Below are 15,611 nucleotides of genomic sequence, written 5' to 3' on the forward strand. Positions count from 1 at the left end.
GCGCTCTAACAGCCTTCTATGAATAAACGAACCTAATTTAGGGCTAAATAACATTTGCACAAAGTATGGTTGTTAGTCCATTTTGCGTTTTCTACTTGGGAGAACATTTTCCCCCAATATTGGGATGTAAGCTGCCGAGTCGCCAACGAGACTTTCTTCCCGGCTCTATGGGCCAATCATTTAAAGGGCTAATCAAAACGGCTACGGAGACTGCGCCTAACGTCTGTGCCGCTGCATATGGAGTATTGTATATCTATGTGTGTCCCTGCGAACACGATCATAATCCCTTTTATGTGAACGTCAACATCAAAGACTCATCAAATTAGATTCTGTTCACATCAAAAATATAATCACGGGATGAACACTAAGTATGGCCTGATTTTTTTAATCAGCTTTACAGCGAAGTGTTGATGTAACATGTCCAGGTCTGATGGTTGTACACACGAAATGGTACAGCATGGCGTCAGATGATCATGACCTGCCGGCCAGTATTATGATTATTACCGTTATTGTTATTGTTACCGCTAAACGTGGAACCGGATTTTCTTATCTAAAAAATTTTCAAAAATACTTCGTGATATACGCTAAATCTCATAATTAAGATCCTGATCCATCCTTGGTACTGGAGGTAAGCCACGTCCAGTTCTGTCCTCTAATTACCGTAGGTGATGCGTTTTTCATAAAAGAGCGGACTTTAGATTTGCTTTAATATTTTGGATTGTAGACAAACTACAAACTAAGCTATGAAAGCTTCAAAGTTTCGTTGATCCTTTACGTGTGTGCTTAGGGTAATGTAGTAGTGTAAACTGTCGAAATGTAAGTAATCTTGTTTGTCGTTTAATTGTGAATATTGTTATACTGACCGGTTTTAATGAGGCTGTAATATTATCAGGCAAACTCGGGCTGAGGCTATAAATTTAGAAACCCTCTAGCATTACTACTGCGGTGCTTTCCTGGTGTGTTATGCCTTGGGCTAAAAGAGGATCCTGATGATCTGCAAAACTTGAAATATGGATAATATCTCCCGTTTTGTCACCACCTAAGACCGCACGTTTTCCTAAATATTTTCCAATGTTTATTCCAGATTACGCACATAGGAAATTAAATAGCGTTCAAATAATTATGGATAATAAAGTAAGATTACCATACCGCAAATTATAAGACGAAGTGTGCATATATGCGGGTCGTATTGCGGATGTCGCATGACGTGCATTATAAGAAGTTACTACATCCCCCCAGATGAATTAAAAATAATTATCCTAGTGCACATTGCTTTACAGATTTCACTTATAAATATGGCTATTGTAACGAATACCTAAACTAAAAGTGTTTATCAGCTTGAATCATTATCACCGTTTACCAGCCTTGAAAGCGAAGGTGCAGGGGATGGTCCCCAAGACATTTTAACTCCAAACAGCCGTGAAATGCTATTATTAACGATAAGTATCCAGTTATTTCTATATAATGCAGTTTATTGATAATGCAATTTTTTGCAACGTTACCTGGACAATTATACTCGGCGCAGACGGCAAATGCACACCCGGTTCTACGGCAAGCAAGTTTTTGACGTGCTTTAGACATCGGCGGAGCACAACACGCAGTCTTTAGAGCGGCATGTTTCAATATACTTATGGAGCCCGTTTTCATATACATTTTTACGTCTAAAATACATGGTCTATGGAACTATATTATGGCCTTTTGAAACTCAAAAAACACCCATCCTAAGGACATCTTTTGGATGAAGAAAACATGAGCGCTTTTTTCTCAAATAGAACCGGGACATTTTGAAATTTTGGTTCCACAATAAGTCTGCTGAAATTTGTTTTGCTCCATTAGGGCTTTTTGCCTCAAATTAAATGGATCCTTATAGACGATTTGTGGATTGGTAAGTCAAGTTTACTGTTTGGTTCATGTGCATGCGGCACAGTACAATCAAACCAGTCGGTATTGAAACTATTTGTTAAATATTGTGAATGTACCTGGATAAGATCGGCAGTACCAAGTGTAAAAGGGATCGAAATAACATCATCGAGTATAGTTTGATAAGCATTTAGGTTTGTAAGAGTTGTTTACATCAGTGTAAAGGTTAGCGTTATATGCGCTGCTCGCATTCAATTAATACCTTCATAATTTGCAGCAGCAGTCTTTTGTATGCGTATGCGAGCAATTATGGGCTTCGTAGCATATTTACAGGTCACAGAACAACAGTATGTACCATTTGACATAAATTCGTAACTACTAAGACTAAATAAATATGTACATGGATACCCCAGAAAGTCTTGCCTGTAGAATTTTTGAATATCAGTGCACTGTCTCTTACGTTATTGAAAACTTTTATGGCCACTTTTATCGTTGGGTAATTACCATCGACTACCTATTTTAAATTTGCTTGTTGGTCTGCTAAAATTGTTGACATTGTATCCGAATAAAATAAGCCAAGAAAAGCAGTAAGGCTTTAATTTTTCGAAAGTTAGTATGAACAATTTTGGTTCATGACATAATAATTTATTTACTGTGCGTAGTTTTATAATAATGCTCAAAGAATAAATCAAAATTAAAACAGCATAAAACAACACTGCAGGCCCAGCTCAGGGAGAATTTTAACCATTATTCTTTCGAAGTTACACTACCTCAAAGGTAATCCATAAATCTTTATGGTTGTCGTGAGACATTTTGTAATAGACGAGTAGGATGTGGTTGCAACGAAGAATGAAACATTGATCGATACTCAACCTTAATAAGCACCACTCTGTCAATTCAATTTTTTGCGAGACATATAAAACCTTTAGCCTACATGAAATCGCCATTTGCAGATGTGTTATTACGGCCATATAATTTTTCATGGTTATCCTGCGATTAACAGTAGAAGTATAACTCCAGCTTTTGTATTGTTTCACGGTCAGTGTTTGCACAATTTAAGGGCGGTTTAATTAAGTACATAGTTAGCCTTACTTAGTCAGATAAATTTTATTTAGACTCGCTCAGCAGTATTTCCCAATAATGGTAATTTTTTAATGTTCAGTTATTACAAAATAGAATGAGAGAATGAAAATCACTTGCAAATATTACATATGTACTGATTTATTTTGCAACCACGAAGATATTTTGGCAGCATAAAAATTAACAGCAGTTTTCCGCTTGCTGTACAATTTTTGTTTACCAAAATCAAATCTTTTCGCATATGGTAATATTGCCCACTTTCTTCCCGAACTTATCTAGTTTCGCCACATTAAAAGCGTGGGTGAGCATTAACAGCATACAATGAGTAACAAATACCACTAACAAATCCGGAAAGATTAGTACGGTCTTTACTTTGTTCTCCTTTTTTTGTGTTTATGATAGCATAAGATGCGTCAACGCTTTTTCTTTTGTGGGCATGCATGATCACACCAAACCGATAGCTGCGTTGTGCGCCCGTAATTTACAATTGTTTAGCCGATAACCATGCAAACCGCGAAGACAACTTTTCAGTGTTTGTGTTTCGTACACTGCAGGGATTAACACCAAACACCGGACACATTGTCTACCGTCGATTATCCAATAGCTGATTACTTTCACGGGGATACGATTTCGATTACACCGGGATTCAGTGCAAGCCCGTACTGCAGTCGAGCAAAGCAGTCGCTATATACTCTGTAGATAAATCGTTCCCACAACTTTTATATCATTCGACCTGCATCGTTTTATCCTGCGTCATTCTTCTACGTGCTCAATAATGGATCTAGGCGTGTATCATAATTCCCCAGCAAACTGCATTAAAATTCGCATTATCAAAAGACCCATTCACGGTCTGGGATTTCATTTAAAGAACGAAAATAACAGCGCCGTGGTAGCCGGTCTTATTGCGGGATGCGAAGCGGAAAAAAGTAACCTTATTCGCATCGGCGATCGGATCACGGCAGTGAATTCCATTTCCGTGGAGAATATGCCATTTGAACAAGTATTAGCCATCCTAGGCAAAGTCCCCGTGGAAACACCTGTCATTCTGCTGCTGAAAGGTCCGCAAAATTGTCGAACACATTTGGTGACGACCTTTGCACCGGACGGGTCACCTGTGACGATTCGGCATACGGAAAGTATCAACCAGATCAGCGTAAATGGACTGCAGCCTGACACGCGCCAGGCCGGAAATCCCAAAAACGGTCCGCCTATGAATTTGGCGGCCTTTGGCAATGAACTGCAGGAGCGGTTGTCGCGCATTGAAGAGTTCATTCAGGGAACATGTCGAGTATTAAATGCGGTCAACACGGCTCCAGTCGCTCCGGAAGCCAGTATTGTTCATACGAAAAGCGTTTTGGGTGTGCAGGGAGGCAGGGGAGAGGAACAAGTTGTGGTCAGCCCTCGCAAAGGTCACAATCTTAATGATGATATCAGTGGTACGTCTGTACTTGCTGAAGTGCACGAATATTATAACGCTGCATCTATTACAAACGGTGCCACTTAAGTTCCATCGATTAAAGGTCTTTCGTCCTTGTTTTACTGAACTCTAAAATATGAGACAACGATTACGCTGATATAAACAGAAATTTAAACATCTAATATAATACGAAGTATCTTATCGTACATGATAATAGGGGTTTCATCAATAAAAATTATAGCTTTTCGTATTAACCGCGCAAGGCGATAGCGAATCATTGCAAAAAGGGTTAGTGTTTCGATTAATTTTATGCAGACGGTATTTTTATTTAAAAGAGGAGGCATGCTCTTGCATAGCGCATGTTCTACTAAGAACACGAAGTTACATTATATATATATTGCGTTATATCTATATGTCCAATTGCACGCGTATAAATTAATCAATAGATTTCTCGTACACTGTATTCGTTTGTTATGACAGTAGCAGTTTCATATCATACATCAGACCACTTTAACTTGCAGTTATGGTAGTATTTTTATTGCTGTATTTCTCTTAAATCATCTTGATAGATTGATATCTTGGAAAGTCAAGAAGACCAGACAAGCAAAACGCTTGCTGTGGCTGCTTTCCTTGTTTCTGAGCCGTATAAGGCAGCGCTTTTCCAGAAACGTTCTCAGAAAATTCCGTCCCAGTCTCATTATTGTTTCCGCATGCGTTAATTTTACGCAAGCAAATGTTTGCGGTTTGTTTATAAGCGTCTTTTTACTTAAACAGTCAATAATTACCCAAAAAATTACGGCACGACACTGACAGATTTTTACTAAAAATATGCATTGTGTTATTACATTGTCGGTTCAGATAACGTTCGCATGAACGGTCCTGTCCCGCGTGCCGTATATTCAGCCGTGACTTCCATTATCCCATCAAAAACCGGCGATAATGACGATGACGGCATGGGCAAGACTGTACATTTGGACAACCTGAGCACCGGTTTCAACCAGCTAGCCGCTCGTCGAGGCTCCCGATTGGAGCCGGAATTAGCACTGCATCTGGAAGCATTGCGCTTACGATCGCCCAGTCCCACGCTGGTCAATCGAAAATATGTCAAGTTGCGCAATGTTATGGACGGGAAAACGGCCATGGATACGCTGCACCGTGCCCATAGCGAAGTACGTATGTTAGCGCTGGTAAAAAGACCGGTAAAATTATCAGTTATCAAATAAGCCCAATTAATAACGCTTATGCGAGTTAAGTTAGTACACATGCATTTTTTTTATTTAAATTATTGACGCAGTTTTGATCGTATGTATAATACCCAAAGAGATGTCTTCCTCCACTAATCAACTTATGGTTATTTAGACGTACAAGGTAGGAAGTTCAACTTTTAAACTGTTATGCATCTAATAGCTAATTATAAGCAGCTTTGAATCAGCAGCTCCTGTTATCTCGGCAAAAGGGAAAGGTCATTTGATGACTTCAGACTTTGCATTACTGAATGATGTACTGGATAAATTTCAGAGCGTTGGGTGCAATCATCATCGCTGTACGGCGTCTCTTATGAACACTGCGAAGCCCCAAAACTCTCAAGCCCGATCCAAAGAGGAAGTGCTAATATTAGCCAAAGATTTCATACGGCAGTATTTCGAATCAATAAAGCGGTAAGGATTTCTCGATAATATGCCCAAAGACATATGCATTGAATATTCAGAGTGACGTACGCACCTACAATTACAGTATCGAGATCTATATTGGATATATGTATTGCTTGTTAAATTAAGCAGATAAAAGCTTTGTATCATACTGAAAAAACAAATGGCGAAATTTACTAACTGACGCACAGAAAGCAAACAAATAATATGCAAATTCTAGCGCTCTCGGCTTTGACATTTGTACTTGCAACTCTGATACTCAGAAATTGTTCGTCGCCTGCTTAGTGACGGCTTCTAAAATTTGTATACATTATTATATGCCACATGCGCTGTTGCTCGGAAAGAAATATTGGTTTAAGCGATGGTCATTTAGATTAAACACTCCAGCCCATGAAACAAGATGGGCGGAAGTGGAAGCTCAAATTCGCGCCTGTGGAAGTTATGAATTTAAAGAGCAAGAATTGACGTTCGCAGCCAAAACGGCCTGGAGAAATTCCCAGCGCTGTATTGGGCGCATACAGTGGTCTAAACTGCAGGTATTTAACACCTATTTCATGGTCAACAACATCAAAATTAATGTAGTCGTACCAAGACGTACACTACACGAAAACACAAACAAAATCTTCATCGCGTCTCTTATGAACATTGCGAAGCCCCAAAATACTACGTAGCACATGAAATTTTAAACATCGTAGGTCTGCCTGTACAAAATCATAAACTGCTGTTTTGTCATTTGCATGTATATATATGTAAATTTACTTCAGTGAGCTAATTACTATCTTATGCATAAATTATGTGAGCTTGTAAATATATGTTTAGGTGTTCGATTCACGATTTACGGACACGCCGCGCACTATGTTCCAAGCGCTATTAAACCACATAAAATATTCAACAAATCGCGGGAATATCCGATCTGCTATAACCATCTTCAAACAACGCAACAACCCCGAGCAGGACTATCGCATCTGGAATGCGCAGCTGATACGCTACGCCGGTTACCGGCAGGAAGACGGCAGTATTATTGGTGATCCGGCATCGGTGGAGTTTACTGAGGTCTGAAACAACAGCATTATATCAGCAATTTGTCGGTCGATGGAAAAGTTATTTGTTCTTTTCTGCTAACAGTAGGTAAATATTGGTATTAGGTGTGCCAAAAGCTGGGCTGGAAAGGGCCAGGTGGACGGTTCGATGTGTTGCCCATCATGGTGTCCGCCAACGGACAGGATCCGGAACTGTTTGATCTGCCCCGGGAAGTGGTTCTCGAAGTCCAGATCAAACACGCAGAGTAAGTACACTAAAATAAAAATAGAAAAGCGATTACAGTGTTCGCTGTTTTTCGTGTAAATACGAAAACTTATGTGTGTGATATTCCATGTGGTGACTATTGTTTAGTGTGCGAGAATACTTAATAAATTTCTTTGTTCGACGGTAGTTCACAAAACTTACACCTTTTCTTGATTGTTTGTGTGGGAGAAACTGATAAAAAGTATTGCATAAACAGGTACACAAAACTTGAAAATTTGGGACTGAAGTGGTATGCTGTTCCTGCTGTGTCGAATATGACCTTTGATGTCGGAGGCGTGTTTTTTCCGGCAGTTGCCTTTAGCGGTATGCCCTTTCTGTATATATGCCAAATATTTAAGCTTAAAATTATATAAATGGACATTTATGGAAAAATATTGACTGCCCTTTTGGTTTAATTAGGTTGGTATATGAATACAGAAATTGCAAGAGATTTCTGTGATACCGGTAGATACAACCTTCTAGAGGCAAGTTCCTATTTAGGATAGACCGTTTACGGTCTTTATTTTTTCTGGTCAACCCTACCAGATAAACATGCATTTTAGGATGTCGCCAGCGTTTTTGGATTTGATTCTACTAGAGTATCTTCACTATGGAAAGATCAAACGTTTCTGGAACTTAACAAGGCAATATTGCACAGTTTTCAGGTGAATAACGCTAGTTTTACTCAGAACGATTTATATGACTTGCATTTATATTATTAGATTTATATTTTAGAACGATTAATATTTCTATTCAATGATTTATAAGTCTGTTCGTATCTACTACTTTTCCAAGCTCACGTCGGTAACAAATCTATTAAAACAGGAAACGTTTTACCGTTTTGTGGCGCTTTGCAAAAATATATAAATTAACTATAGGCTCAGACAACCTTGAGGTCCTGACAAAAACAGCTTGATTGTATATTATGTAAACATGCATAATTTCCATTTAATTTGGCATGCAACGGAATATACTTATGCTGACGGTTTTCTTAGACGGCTAATGTAACTGTCGTGGATCATCATTCGGCGTCAGAATCTTTCATGAAACACGTGGAAAATGAGCAGGTACAATTTGTAAAGCGGCCATAACATTAATTTTCATGTCGATTTTTAAAAGTTCTTTTATTTGGAAGTAGCGTAAAACCTTTAAACGAACTATTTCCCATCAGATAATCTTTCTGGTGCTTAAATTATGCAGAAACTTCGTGGAGGATGCCCGGCTGATTGGGTGCGTGGAAAATGGCAATTTTCGACTGCCATTTTCGCATTTATAAGTGACGTATACGTCAAGCATTGTATCGTAGGTTTGGATTGTTCCTCCATTAGGCGGAAGTCTGTTGCCTGTTTTTCATCAGGAGATGCTGAACTATAAGCTTTCTCCTTGCTATGATTATCAAGTTAGTACTTAACAGGCAGCGATATATGCGTACGCATTTTGAATAATATTAATTATTTACTACTAATGTGTCAAAATTTGAGTCTTGTAAAATTCAAACTATAATTATTATGGTGCGCATGAACAAGAAACACCATTTTTTATAGATGGCTCGGGCCAGTCATTTACTTCCTCGTTAAACAATTTACAGAGAACGTTTCAAAAACTCCATACAATATGTATTTGCGTAATTTCTATACCGACACACCTTAATGCGGCTAATAAAAGGAATTTCGTAGGAAGAAGCCTGGCGGGTACACATTTGGAAAAAGGATAAAAATAAGTCGAGCAACCGAAACTCTATGAAGCGTAAATTTGGATTTAGGGAAATTGCAAGGTTAGCGGTCAACCAAATGAAATACGTTACCTTCTGTAGGGCGTATGCGCACAACTGCACATCGCGAAGTGCAGTCTACCGTCGCAGCTTACGGGAAGTTTCGTGATGCAGCATAAGATTATGTTTATTAATTAATGAGAATGGTACGCCACAAAAAATTGATTAAGTGGTCCGTGGTTGTAAATTATTTCCAGCCATTTAAGTGTTTTGACATAAATTTTCACATTTACCACCCAACGACTAGAAAATGAAAGATATACAGAAAAACGTGATCGATTTGACCTTTTTAGAGCCGTCAAGTTTTCGGCTAAGCTAATGTCTAAAGCACTGGCAAGAAGAATTAGAGCGACTATAATTTACGCTACGGAAACGGGAAAATCGGAAAAATACGCCAGAACACTCTTTGATGTGTTCAAGTACGGATTCGACGTGAACGTTATTTCAGCAGAGAACTACGATTTAACACATCTAGAACACGAAGCGCTGATTCTCGTTGTTACAAGCACCTTTGGTAATGGCGATCCGCCCGATAACGGCAAGGATTTCGCTAGTTATCTGCATCAGCTTTCATGTCCGGATGACACCACCAGGTCGGCAATTTTATGTTCCGCAACTGTTTCGAGACTGACTTTCCAAAAATTATTACTGTTTACAATCTTACCCTCTTTTTATTGATTCGGTGTTTTTAGCAAAGCCGTGCCAACATATTCGCGAGTAACGCACCCGTTGTCCACGCAGCGCCCATCAATACAAGCGGCCGAAGCTCCACAAATCGGTATGATGGATCTCGGCGGTCCTTTAGGAAACGTGAGGTAACGATATGTATATTATCAACTGATTAGTTGAAAAATATTATATTTTATCATTGTGGCTTGCTTTGTTAATTGTTTGCAGCGAAAATACAAAATACAAAATAGTTCTTGAGCGACAACTGATTGTTATTTACTGAATGCTTGTTGTGCACGCAATACTGTATAAAGTGCCGCAAGTGTACATTTTTCCACAAGTACAATTATTTTAATTCTAGGTACAATTATTTTAATTGTGGGTATGTTTAGATACGCGGTGTTTGGATTGGGTTCCAGTTCGTACCCGCACTTTTGCGCATTCGCCCATTACGTCGATCAAGCACTGAATAAGCTGGGCGCTGAGTGTATACTACCTATCCACACAGGTGATGAACTGTGTGGCCAGGATCAGTCCTTCAAGAAATGGGCACCGGAAGTCTTCCGGATGGCATGTGATGTGTTCTGCCTGGGTGATGACGTCAACATGGCCGACGCTAAAGCAGCATTCTTCCAAGGCGACAGTTCGTGGACGCGTGGGCGTTATCGCATTCGGACGGTGACCGGGGGTGTGGCCGAAGATATGCAAACCGGTAACTAATTTGCTTAGCTGTTTTAAGCATATGCAGAATCTTGGGAACGTAGAGTCGCAACGAGAGTTTTTAACTACAGCTTTGGCTGCCACCCATAATAAGACCATTCTGACATGCACACTGAGTGAGCGGAAAAATCTCCAAAGTGCCCAGTCCAATCGTCAGACTGTGCTAATTCACTTGGATAGTGCCGAAGATCTTTCATATGTGCCCGGGGACCATGTGGCGCTGTTCGCGCAAAACGATCCGGCCTTGGTGAGCGCACTGTTGGAGCGCCTGAGCATTAAGGTTTCTCCTTCACCGGTCCAGATGGAGGTCTTGGTGGAGAAGCCGGCAGTAGGTGCGTGCCAGTTTTCAATGGTCATGTCCAACTCATGTGCACAGCATTCGTCTTTACAATAAACTAGGGTAGTACTCTGTAGTATAAGGGCTTTTGTGGTTGGATGTAGGTGGATCTAACAAGACATGGTGCCCAATGGAGAGACTACCGTCGGTTCCTCTTAATGTCATCTTTTCATCCCTGCTGGACATCACGACACCCCCATCTCAAATGCTGCTAGAAAATCTGGCATCATTAGCAGCTGATCCTGACGAACAGGAGCGATTAATCGTTCTCTCGAAGGTATCTATTATGCTGTTGAGCCTTTGTAACTGTAAAGTGTAAACGCAAGGTACTGAGTCACGAAACTGGCAAAAGTTATTAATTTTTTTTAAAATGCTAATCTGAGTAAAATTTCGTTACTCTAAACTAATTTAGCCGGAATGCTTTGTATGTACTTTTGTATATAATATTTTTATATGTGGCCCGGAAACGCTGTGTTTTCATTGCTTCATGAACGATTTTTTGCTGCAGAATACAGAAGCGTACGAAACTTGGAAACGCTTTAACTGGCCAACACTAATCGAAGTCTTAGAAGAATTCCCTTCGATAGAAATGGACCCCACCTTATTGCTGGTTGAGCTTCCTTTATTGCAGCCAAGGTTTTATTCCATTAGTTCGTCCCCTTTGGTCAGTGTCCGGCAGGTGCACGCTACGGTCGGAATAGTGACGTAAGACATGCATGGCGGGATCCTTTCTTTTTATACTTTATTGTTAACAATTCTGCTTTGAAAATAAACCAGTTATCAAACCAAGAACGGCAATGGACCTTTGCATCGCGGCGTATGCTCGTCCTATCTTAGTAAACATCCCATCGGCGAAAAAGTGTACTGTTACCTCAGAAGGTAAATACATCCACGTAAATGTATGTAGTTATTTCCGGTCTGTACTAGATCCGCAACAAGGTTGATAATTATTGATATTAGCTTTCACCAGGAATTAATGCTGTATAATAATTTATTTATCACCATAATTCGTTAGTGCCCCGGGATTCCGTCTGCCGGAAAAAATATCCATTCCAATTTATCTCATCGGAGCCGGAACTGGCATTGCGCCCTTCCGCAGTTTCTGGCAGCATCTGCTCCACACATATCTAGCCAATCCGACTGGTCGCAAACCAGAGATAACCATTGTTTTTGGTTGTCGAAACCAAAAGATGGATCACATTTATAAGCAAGAAATTGAAGACCTGCAAAAGTATGGTTTACTACGAAAACTGCACCTGGCACTTTCCCGTGAACCCGGCGTACCAAAGGTAAGTAAACTGTCCTCACTAAAATGTTGCCTGCAAAAGTTGGCGTAGAACTAAGTATATTTTTGAAAGCTATAATCCAGTTGCATGCTTGAACCTTCGAAGTGTTCTCCAGCAGAAAGGCGATGATATCCACAGAATAACCAGAAAGGTCATGTGCATTGGTCCATTTGCTATCTTGTTTAGACATACGTGCAAGATGTCATACCCTTGATTGGAGAAACATTGCATACGGATATTTTTACTCGCGGCGCGCATATTTATGTAAGCAAACGACCTGTGCTGCTAACGCAATTTTGTTTTGATTATTTTACTGCTTAGAGTTCGGGAAGACACATTACTAAGATCGTTTTCGTAGGTTTGTGGGGATGTCGGAATGGCAGCAGGTGTTCACGATGCCATTAAGAATGTCATTGTCGCACGAGGTCAAACTGAGATGGAGGCCGAAAACGTTCTGGACTCTTTGAGAGTAAACACACACACGTCACACATCGTTATTTTCATGTATGCCCCTGCGGTTTCAACATCTGAACGCAATTGATATTTCAGAGCGGAGATCGGTATCATGAAGACATTTTTGGCAACTACAATATGGCTTCCGGCCTCCAGTGAGCCAAATGGATCGTTGTATTCTTCTAGGGGACAACTGTTTCAGCGGCATTCATGTTTATCTTTGCGTTGCGTCATCACCGGGCTTGTTAATTTGGAGCGGGCAACAGTATGTCGCTTTCCAGCCGGAAAAAATGTGAATGTGAAATTAAGGAGCACGACGTTTTTTGATTAGCAGAACTTCGACATACTGCAGTTTTTACTGTTTTATTGGCTAGTCTTGGGATAATTTGGCTGAATACATTATCCTTCTGGTAATTAATTTGCTGCATGTATTTGCCGGCAGAGCTTTCTATAAATTAGAGAAAGAACATATGTATGTAGAAGTGCTAATTTATAAAGCTTGATAACGAAGCACAAGGTGTGTTTGAGTACTGCTGCAATATAATGCACCCTAAACATGACGCGGAGGTTGCAGAGCACGGATTATTGGCGGCACCCGGCCAGTTGCCACTTACATTGTTAAATTCGCTCAACTGGCGTCGTGATTACCAAAATTGATAGTTGTGGAGTACAAAGAAGTAGAAATTTTGCGTCCTGTTTTAACCAAAAGGTATCGAATGCAGAACAAGTAAACCCGGCTGAAAATTTGAGAAATCTTGACGGGTATATGCCGTATATCGGCAAAACTGACATTGATTCTGCTAATTTCTGTACCATCATTGTCCATCCAAATTTGCAAACTGCTGCACTACTGCACATGTTGTAAACTGATACTAAAGAAAGCTGTTTGTATTTGCTTGAAGAAAAAACCAGTACGCGCACAGATGCAATAATTATAAGATAGACCTATCTTTCGTTAATGCATCAATAAGTAACAATTTACTGTGCTACCATGGAAGCGCGTTGTAAGCGCTTACCACGCGTCTGTCTCTCACGCGCGTCAGAGGCGGAAAAACGCCTGTCAACACATAGGAATCGTAGGAAACAGGAAAACAGCTGAACCGCCGCGGGTTTGGCGCATTTTTAATACGCAGATTTTGTACCATAGGCATAGGGTAATACCTGTATGAGCCTCATTGTGCGAATTATGCTCTCCAATACAGCTCCCTCGACCACCGGAAGAAACAGCCTGAACATATATATTGCCGTCTATAAAAGGACAGCATTCACAGCAAACCGAGCACCGAGCAAACCTTAAGAGTACTTTACTTAACTAACCGGTAAGTTAACTTAACATGTTCGCGTGATAATTAACTTACCCATTTATGGTGGTAAGTACGTTACAACTTGCAAGACACAACGCAAATAAGGTTCGTTTTCAGATTAGTAGTCACAAATTTGTTTAATCCGAAAACTGGGCAATGGTGGCGGAGCGAAAACTGTTGAACGGAATTGGTTCAAGCGGATATCTGCGCATTAAGAAGTAACATCCTCCCCAAGCGGTCCACTTAACCACAAGCCGACAACAAAATGCGGATTTGCATACAGTAGTGCTTATGTACCATTAGTACTCTAGGTACTACTAGGTACTAGTATAGGTCTCAGCAGCCCTAAGGGCAAGCAAGCGAGCGACATATAGACATTTTTTGCAAAAACAAAGATAGCATCAAGGATGGCTCCCATATTGCAGCTGTATGTAGGCGTAGGAGTGCAAGCCCTTAGCATTTTTTGCTTAATTCGGCAAATAAACAAAAGAAATGGCGCACGAAGCAACGTGCAAAATGATTAGTATGTTAATTTTTAAACCCAGTAACACTGTATGATGATTCCTACCGACATTTTAGTGTATGTTTTTAGTGTTAATGCAAGTAATGACTTGTCTCAAAATTATTTTCTTAAAAAGTAATATTTCCCGTGGTACATAATATTATGACAACATTTAATACGACTGTAAGCCTCAGTTACGTTGTGCAAAATTATAATATTGCACCGATATGTCGGAGATACGAGTATACCGACAGCCTTAAATTCTTTGTTTTATTCGAAAACTAACTGCTATCGATAAACATGATTATTTAATGTTTTCTCGATAAAAACAAATCAGCAGAACATATTACGGATGATTAAGAATCAAGATGCCACCTCCAATGTGGGGAAGTGCTGAAAGTGGGGCAAAGATTTGTAAAATTATTGTACATAATGTAGAATGTGGAATAACGCAAATATCATCATTATCATTTCATCAAACAATCTTAATTACTACCAAGACGTCAAGGTTGCGATGCCGGCTAACGTAAGATATACCTTAACGATATATGCATCTGGGAAGCACTGTATCTGTACTGTCGAGTCAACTTGGCATTTTTTTCATTCGGCGAGTTGCATCCGATTTAAATAGGATATAACTCACTGTACAAAACGGTGCTGCCAAGTGAGTCGACAAGAAAATGCCTGAAGATCTTTCTCAAATTCCTCGAAAGAAGGGTTTGCATCCTTCTGGTGTTCGATATTTTCTAGAGATGGGAATACTATATCAGTGATAACGACTTCTAAATCAGAAGTTTCGATTGCCCCTTCCATTAAACATTATTCTTAACACTGACCTTTTGCACATGGTTAGCTTTTAAGTTCATAACAATTTAACAACAGTATAAAACAATGATGATTTAAAGTCGGAATATGCAAATAATATTACGTTCACATAATATTGGACATAATAATTATTAATTCAGAACGGGTGCCTAAAATAAACACTCTGCGAAATGGGGTGCCTATAATAACCAAGGATTTTAGGAGTTGCCCATAACGGTTTCCTCAAAAATATTCGGAAATATTCAGAAATAAATTGAGAAATATTCAGAAATATTTAAAAATATCTAGAAATATAATCAGAAATACTTACAAATATTTAGAACTATATTCAGAAATATGTAGAAGAAATTAGCAATGTTTAAAAACATGTGGAAATTGTTGGAAGTATTTTTCAAAAAGTTTAAAATTATTTCTAGAAACATTTAGAATTATAAATAGAAAAATTTGGCATCTT

General features: G+C 39.5%; 1 protein-coding gene across 2 annotated transcripts; it reads left to right on the forward strand.

Moving 5' to 3' along the window:
- The first annotated feature begins 12 nt into the window (after nucleotides 1-12).
- Nucleotides 13-13,034, forward strand: LOC129580705 (nitric oxide synthase-like protein). Of its 2 annotated transcripts, XM_055471359.1 has the most exons (26): nucleotides 13-628; nucleotides 1,837-1,885; nucleotides 3,495-4,376; nucleotides 5,216-5,526; nucleotides 5,876-6,015; nucleotides 6,380-6,542; nucleotides 6,826-7,059; nucleotides 7,152-7,291; nucleotides 7,508-7,614; nucleotides 7,711-7,775; nucleotides 7,854-7,955; nucleotides 8,286-8,357; nucleotides 8,491-8,520; nucleotides 8,597-8,689; nucleotides 8,967-9,064; nucleotides 9,355-9,654; nucleotides 9,754-9,876; nucleotides 10,123-10,442; nucleotides 10,522-10,782; nucleotides 10,892-11,064; nucleotides 11,296-11,492; nucleotides 11,565-11,666; nucleotides 11,803-12,076; nucleotides 12,260-12,337; nucleotides 12,432-12,542; nucleotides 12,623-13,034. In XM_055471359.1, exons 3-26 carry the CDS (start codon nucleotides 3,716-3,718, stop codon nucleotides 12,683-12,685), a joined length of 4,218 nt encoding a protein of 1,405 aa, XP_055327334.1. In that variant the 5' UTR covers nucleotides 13-628; nucleotides 1,837-1,885; nucleotides 3,495-3,715; the 3' UTR covers nucleotides 12,686-13,034. The 2 variants fall into 2 exon arrangements, with proteins under 2 accessions (XP_055327334.1, XP_055327335.1); XM_055471360.1 differs by lacking the exon at nucleotides 1,837-1,885.
- The last annotated feature ends 2,577 nt before the right edge of the window (nucleotides 13,035-15,611 follow it).

The sequence above is a fragment of the Paramacrobiotus metropolitanus genome, unplaced genomic scaffold (genome assembly GCF_019649055.1).
Source record: "Paramacrobiotus metropolitanus isolate TYO unplaced genomic scaffold, Prichtersi_v1.0 Parri_scaffold0000004, whole genome shotgun sequence".
Taxonomy (NCBI): Eukaryota; Metazoa; Tardigrada; class Eutardigrada; order Parachela; family Macrobiotidae; genus Paramacrobiotus; species Paramacrobiotus metropolitanus.

Excerpts from the sequence above, each read along its gene's own strand:
- LOC129580705 (XM_055471359.1), top strand. The coding sequence starts at position 3,716 with ATGGATCTAGGCGTGTATCATAATTCCCCAGCAAACTGCATTAAAATT. Across the intron at positions 6,543-6,825 it reads TACAGTGGTCTAAACTGCAG|GTGTTCGATTCACGATTTAC; the intron begins GTATTTAACACC and ends ATATATGTTTAG. Across the intron at positions 7,060-7,151 it reads CATCGGTGGAGTTTACTGAG|GTGTGCCAAAAGCTGGGCTG; the intron begins GTCTGAAACAAC and ends TATTGGTATTAG.